The 7,478-nt window shown below is 43.0% G+C and overlaps 1 protein-coding gene across 3 annotated transcripts in view; it reads left to right on the top strand.

Moving 5' to 3' along the window:
- The first annotated feature begins 2,745 nt into the window (after positions 1–2,745).
- LOC102797476 (dedicator of cytokinesis protein 3-like) overlaps positions 2,746–7,478 on the top strand; it is a 304,843-nt gene continuing 300,110 nt past the window's right edge. For 2 of the 3 annotated variants that reach the window (XM_087841105.1, XM_087841104.1), the window contains exon 1: positions 2,747–3,664. In XM_087841105.1, coding sequence (XP_087697231.1) covers positions 3,628–3,664 — 37 coding nt within the window. In that variant the 5' untranslated portion in view covers positions 2,747–3,627. Of the gene's footprint in view, positions 3,665–7,478 lie in introns of all 3 variants that reach the window. The other variant, XM_087841103.1, reaches the window with a different exon arrangement.

Here is a 7,478-nt window from a genome sequence, read left to right as displayed (position 1 = left end):
AGGAATCCCATTCACAGGGCTGCTTTCTTTCAGTTAACGGATCATTTTTACTCCCAAAGTATATTTTATAGTTCGTATAACCGGTTTGCCTTCTGTGGGAACATTATTATTCCTGCCAGACACACAGAGGTTGAGTGGAAACCATGGAGGAGGGTGATATCAGGATATTTCATCTCCGAGTCTGAAAACTACAAATGTGAGCCTCTGTTTCTCTAGATTAGAAGAGCTGTCACGTCGTGAACACTTACGGGGACACATTAAGCTAATGGGTTCGTCTCACTGGAGTCCACACGTGGAAATTAAATCTTCATTTTAAATATTTTGTGCATCATATTCTCGTCCACAGGTGTAAAGTGTGGCAGCAAACAGAAATAATGTTGCCATGGATGCGCTGAGTTTAGTTGGGCTGCAACTTCTGTTTTTAACTTTTTATTGTTCATATTCTGTAAATATAAGTAGGCTGAAAATACCGCCTACAGTTCTGCTTAGTTTGAGTCTGTGTGTACCGCAAATTACCTGATTCTCAGTGCAGCTTCTGAGTGCTTTAGTGGACGTCATCAGTCACTCTGTCCTCTGGAAGGCCTCTGGTCATTTAAATTATAACCTCCTTTTAACCACCAAGTTTACAAAAATTAGCCTAAATTTAATGCAAAATCCCCCAATTTGGAAACCTGAAGGTGTTGGTCAATACTGACAGGTCCAGCTTGTTCTCTGTGAGCTTCAGACTATGGGGCGCCGTTTGTAAAGTGAAACATGCTGAAATTAACGGCAACATTTTTCCACATTTAGCTCAAAACAAGTCCTTTTTTACAATATTTAGTAAAATATTTGTAACTTTTCATATTTAAAACAGAATTTTAAATGTTAAATATTCAATCTAAATGTTAAATCTAAATGTTTAGGCTAACATGCAAATTTATTGCACGGATCAGCGGAAATACCAAAATAAAAGCTTCCCGAAAACCTTTAACATTTAGATTGAAATATAATATTTAGATTTAATATTTAATATTTAGATTTAATATTTAACATTTAGATTTAACATTTAACATTTAGATTGAAATATAATATTTAGATTTAATATTTAACATTTAGATTTAATATTTAACATTTAGATTTAACATTTAACATTTAGATTTAAATATAACATTTAGATTTAATATTTAACATTTGATGAAAAGTTACAAATATTTTACTAAATGTTGTAAAAAATTACTCGAAAAAACATGTTTTTGTAAGGTTTTGAGCTAAATGTGGAAAAATGTTGCTGTTAATTTCAGCATGTTTCACTTTACAAACGGCGCCCCATATCAGACTGCATTATATCTGTAAGATACACCAAGACATAAAAATATTTATTGAAATCATAATATTTGACAAAAAATTTTCTAATCATGTGGTCTATTCAATTCGATTTTATTTGGAAGTCGATCATCACAACAACAGTCACCTCAAGGTGCTTTATATTTTAAGGTCGATCCTAGAATAATACATAGAGAGAAAAACCCAACAATCATATGACCCCCTATGAGCAGCACTTTGGCGACAGTGGGAAGGAAAAACTCCCTTTTAACAGGAAGAAACCTTCGGCTCAGGGAGGGGCGGTGAGGGGAGGAAGACAAAAGACACGCTGTGGTAGAGAGGTAATTTGAAATGCAGAATTTCAACCAACATCAGCAAACACACAAACTGTTTGTGTGCAGTTTGTCTCACAGTGTGTTGCAGCTAAAAGTCCAGCTGCTTATTTCACCGGGAGAGAAAAGACAGAGAGCTAAGTTCACTCAGAGATGGAGAAAGATAAGAAAGACAGGAGAGGAAGAAGAGAGCTCAGATTTAAAGGGAAGGACTGCTTATTTAAAGCTCATATGTAAGTCCCATGTTTTTAAATCTGTGCATGTGACATGTTTTTCATACTGTGAAACCTGCTGTAAATCAAACTGAGGCAGACTAATGTGTTTTAAAGGCTGCATGAGAATCTGCAGGATAAACAGCTTAGTTTGCTGCTGTGATGGATTTGCAGTAAAGAACAGTGTGACTGGTGCACAGTGGCTGTGCTTCATGGTCACAGCTCATAGCAGAGATTCATATGAATGTTAGCTGATGATGCTGATATTCATTCACTGAATCTCACCTTCATACCAACATTAAAGTGTCTAATGTAAAGACAGCATCAGCAGTGTACTGTCAGTGTAGAGGACGGGCATCAGCCAGGACAACTCATGAAACATCTGCTCACATCTGGCCGAATTCAGGCGTGTACACCCACAAAAGCAGCAGGTCAGCTGATCACAGCCTGTACACTAAGAAAATCTACTGGAGCTCTCAGTAGAAGTTATTGTGAGTTATGATTGTTTTCCCCACACTGAGCCATTACAACCAGTTTAGTGCCCCCCACCTCCCCCCACCGGCTGCATCCACGTTAACCCCTGACTGCTCACATTTTCCTGTTTAGAGGCAAAGTCACCCTCTACAATGTAGGCAACAGAAAATAGTTATCGTTTTTATTTTCCATCTTTTTCTCATGAGATTCATTTCCTGGAGCTGTGTCATGTCACCATATTTGTATGACCCAGCTGTCACAGCGCGTGCTGCTCTGAAGTGTCCACACGGGGGCGCAGCACGCGCAACAAACGCGCGTGGAGCTGCTGAGCTGCAGACGGCTGTCATTAGCGGCTGTACACGCGTGTCAGTGACAGCACGACCGAGGCTGTGTCGCGGTGCTGTAAAGTGATGTCACGGCCGGTGTGTGCGCGATACTGCACATGCTCAGAGTAATTCTAAGTGAGTTTATATATTATATATGTTTGCGTCTTTTATTCCCACTCGTGGTCTGAGGGGTCAGCCGCTGTAGGCTTCTGTGCGCGTGCAGGCTGTGCAGACCAAACGACCCCCCCCTCCTGACCACCTCAGCCGCGCTCCTCCACCCTGATCCTCTTAAACTGACGGAGGCTTCCCCGCTGCTGCGCACGGCTCGCGCGCAGACGGCACTGAGGTTTTTCTTCATCTGCTCACGACAAGTTCAGCAGCTGCGACGGAAGGAAGCGAGGTTCAGACGCATGGTTCAAAGACACAAGAGCACCAGAAGCTTCGCTCTGGAGGGATGCTCACTGAGTGAGGACAGGATTCCCGAGCCCGGACAGAACTTGACGGGAAACACGAGTGATCCTGGGATTTTCCTGAATGGGAAAGTCTCGCGCTCTAATGAAATCCTCATAAATCATAGTTCATCTGCTCCGGCCGCCTTTTTGCTTGACCAAATGCCACTCTAATGCCCACAGGTGGGTTTAAAAGCCCCCTGTTTGGCTTGAAATCGCCTTGACGCCCCTGTGGAGGATTTCTCTGGCGCTTCGTTCCCGAGGAGCGCAGCACAGCCGCTGAGATGGACCGACACACTGCGCCATGCGTCACCGCCAACCTGACAGGATACTAACCGTCATTTATTTAAGACAACTTTCACATTTTCAGAGTGGTTTAAGGTCTTTTTTCCCCCGTAGCCATTTTCAGTAAACTTTTGCTCCGCGGTCCTCCTCGTCTTTCTCATCGTCACTCGGATTTCCATGAAGCGACCCATCGGGTGATTATAGCCACTTTCTTTAGAGGATTTTGCTGTGGGTGCAGCGGGACATCATGTGGACGCCGACAGAGGATGAGAAAATTGGAGTGGGTGAGTAAATCAGTGATGTTTGTCTGGTACACGGCTTTGTTTTTTACGCAGAGGATGGTGCCAAACTCATCACCTCCAGAAACCGCAGTTAATGTTTGCGCACTTTATTTTCGTATAAAAGCTTTACAGACATTCAGCTGCTCCTGCGCCTTCGATGTCTTGGTGCTAAATCATGTTGTAAAGTAAATCTGTAATCTGTGAAATGAAAGGGGTCATCTCACTGGAATCTGTTCCAAAGAAGCGCCCGTGGGTATGAGGAACTGTGCAGAGACAGGTTCTTATCTGCACACCGTCTACAGTTTTCCCTTTGAGATGTGTCTGCGGCACCTGAGGCGGTGGACGCTGGAAATTGTGTTTTGTTTTATCTGTTCTGTCAAGTCCTGTCTCCGGTCTGCGCGCCTGGTCTGTGGTCCTTGTCATCTGTTCTGAGCCTTACAGCAGTCCTGTGTAAGTGTGACGGGTGCGGGATCTGGTGTGGGTTTACAGTGCGTGAATGTGGAAAGTGGGTGAAGTGAAACCGAAGCAAGGACAGGAACAGGATGCGGTGATAATGGGCAGTGCAGGTAACTGAGACTTGACAGCAGTGATTGATTACGCAGCGTGCTGTGGCAGCAGAATGTTTTCAGATGAGAGCTGGTGCTTTGGGCCCGTTAGCCAAGGATCCACAGTCCAATTATTCTCACTCCCATCCCCATTTATCTCCCGTTTATCTGCTGCATATACGCGTCTTTCAGGCAGCCACACCTAAAGGCCTGTTTGGAAAAACACTGCTGACCCAAAATTGACTTTCTTACCTCCACCAAAGAGATCATGTGATCCTTGATTCTACGCTTATTAAAAAGTTATAGAGAGAGTTGCATCAGTGGTGTGGCTTTTCCCATCTTGGAAGTGACGAACGTCTGGAGTCAGCAAGGATCCAGGAACGACTCTAAACATTGTGAGATGTGGTTAAATCATGTTGCCACAAACGCTGAGTGACATCATCTTGATGTTCTCATGAAAATATCACAAACTCATCAACGTCCTGGAAGGATGTTTTAGTGTGTGCGGAGTCTTGTTCTTGGTCTTGTGCTCCTGCTGTGTTGGTGCTTTTTAAATGTTTGTTTGTTGTGAATGTTGCTGCATCTCTAAAGTTTTTTTGTGCAGTCTTGTCACTAAAACTTCAGCCATGAACTCTTTACTGTCACATTTCAGGCCTGCTTATACAATAAAACGATTGGTTATGGAGGACGGTCTCTGCCTATTCCCAGTCCTACTCTGTCCTACATGTCACGTTGATCAAGGGAACAAAATCTTAGTTTAATTTTATAAGAATTTTATTGACACTCTAATCAACGTATATTTATGAATACAGCATAAAATCTCCTTAATAATAATTACTGCTCCCGGCTGCAGAAGTACCAATTATAACCTTTATTTTACTTTCTAATGGCACTGGCAGCATGCCTGTGTCTAATGTGGATTGCTCAAATCTGATTGGTGCATGAGCATTTCCGGTACCAGTACCTCAGGTTGCACTGCCTCTTGGACCATTTACCTTCCCCTCAGCGCTGCTGTCTTTGTGCGAGGCCCCCTGTTCAAGGAGCTCTTCCTCTGATGGTTATACTAACTTTCAGTTTCTTTCATTGTGTCAATACCCTGAGAAGATGATTTTCATGCTTATTGTATACTTTAGTGAGATTTTGAGTATTTAATCCCCATTAAATTAATCCCCCCCCCCCCCCCCCCCCCCCCCCCCGTCGTTGTCTCTCTCTTAAACGATTGAACATTTCCTCACTAATTGGCCCCGAGACCACCCATGCAGGAGAAACACTGTGTACTCAGTGATCTTAACTTGGACAGTTCAAGAAAATGAGCATAGGTATTTCACATGAGGTGCCAGACTTCCTGTCCCCGATGGGCAGAGGTATCGACTGACAGCTGCCTGGATCTTTCCGAGTGACCAATCCAGTGAAATGCCACACAATGTCTGCAGCGTGAGGGAGCGAGGCCTCTGCTGACAGGAAGTCAATTTGGGCAGTCATGACTCTGCCAATCTGTTAATTGGAAAGAGACATTAGCTGAATTTAAATGAGAGGCTGTGGGTGTTTTTCCTGCTTCCCGATACCTTCAGTCGACTCCAGCTGAGGATGCGTGCTGCGGCTGTTGGATTTACTCTGCTAGAAGCCTCTTAGCATCGAAATCAGAATTGTGCCACATCTTACAAGCCTTCACATCGCCCGCTGGTAGACTCCATAAAAGGAAAACGGCACCATAATCTGACAGTGCGGGAGTGTGGAAAGCAATCGTGAATATCACCCTTTAAAGACTCCATCACACAGAACATTAGGTGTTCGCTTAAAGTGCCACACATTTCACTCTGCAGGGTGGTGACACTGCTGGAAAAAGAGATCCACACAATAATGACATCGTAAGAGGAGCACAGGTGCAGTCATCACCACCCACATGTTCACAGTGAATCTGACAGCTTAGTTATCTTTTAGGAGAATCGTAAGAAAAGACATTCTGGGAAATGGACTCTAAAGTTCTGTGAAAGTCCATCACGAAAACAACTTTGGTATTAAAATGATAATTATCATAAATCTTCTATAAAGTTATGGAAAAGTCACCTGATTTGGATGTTACCCTCACACTATTATTATCAGTTATCCATCAGACCCCCACGACCAGAACTTGGCAACTGTGGGGAGGAAGAACTCTCTTTTAACAGAAAGAGATCTCTAACACATATTGTCAGAGACCTCTAGTGGCCATGTGAAGAAATGCACGAGACATTTCCTGATGTGGTCAAATAAGAAAATGGAGCTTTGGGTTGGGAAAAATATTATATTTACCAAGTACTAACGCAAACTAAACAGTGTAAAAAAAACTACATTGAATATTTTAGCCTCCACTGCCGTCCTTGTTGTAACTTTATTGCAGTTTATTGTTTGATAACAGCATTTTGGTTATTTGTAAGTGATTTAAGTGTTAGCCACATGTTTAGTGAGAGCTGTTAATTATAGATTTAATTTTCTGCTAAAGGGGAGCATTTAACAGGTATTTTCATTAGAAAACTGCGTTTCCCAGAATCCTTTGTGGTAGACGAAAGTTACTCTGGGTTTTAGCTAGCAAAGAAAGTTTCGGGAAGCCATTATATGTTGCTCTGATGTCGAGCAGTTTATTTGTTGTACATTCCCCTTTTTGAAGCCTTATATAAAGACTATCGTTTCTACAACTGATGTCTGATCCATTTTTTTTGGCTAAGTGGATTCGCCACTGCCGTCCTCTCTCTCTTCAGCAGTGTGGAGTCAGCAGCACGAGTGAGGTGATGGCTGCCGTGTAGAGGGTAGTGGAGGAAATAAGTATGGGACCGATAACGTCTGATAACGGCCGTTCAGTGCGCTGACAATATGGAAATGCGAAAAAAATGATGTGTAACTGTGACTCACTGAGAGCTGAAAAAAGGAAAAGAAAGAGGAAATCCTTTATTTGCCACAGGATAGAGAGAAGAACGCAGAAATCCTAAAAACACCGTCCTTTGAAACTACAGAGTCACGTATCCCTTCAATGTTTCCATGTAAGTATGCTTTGTGTGCCCTTTGTTAATCCAGCCATTTGTGTTTTTGCTGCATAATGCTTTGCATACCAAGGCAGGGAGAGTGGTAACTCATAGAGCCCTTCCAATGGAGTTGGGATGACTAGTGCCTGGTTGTAGAAAACAGCTATTCAGCTGCATGAATGCAGCTTTGTGGCACCCATAGAGGTTCCTGAATGCAGCTTCACCTCCCCCAGGGCTGCACAGCACAGCACTCAGTTCTCACACTCAGATAAC

This window comes from Neolamprologus brichardi, chromosome 5 (assembly GCF_056152115.1).
Source record: "Neolamprologus brichardi isolate AB-2024 chromosome 5, ASM5615211v1, whole genome shotgun sequence".
NCBI lineage: Eukaryota > Metazoa > Chordata > Actinopteri > Cichliformes > Cichlidae > Neolamprologus > Neolamprologus brichardi.
The sequence above is the reverse complement of the archived record's forward strand: the minus strand, read 5'-3'. Positions and strand labels throughout refer to the sequence as shown.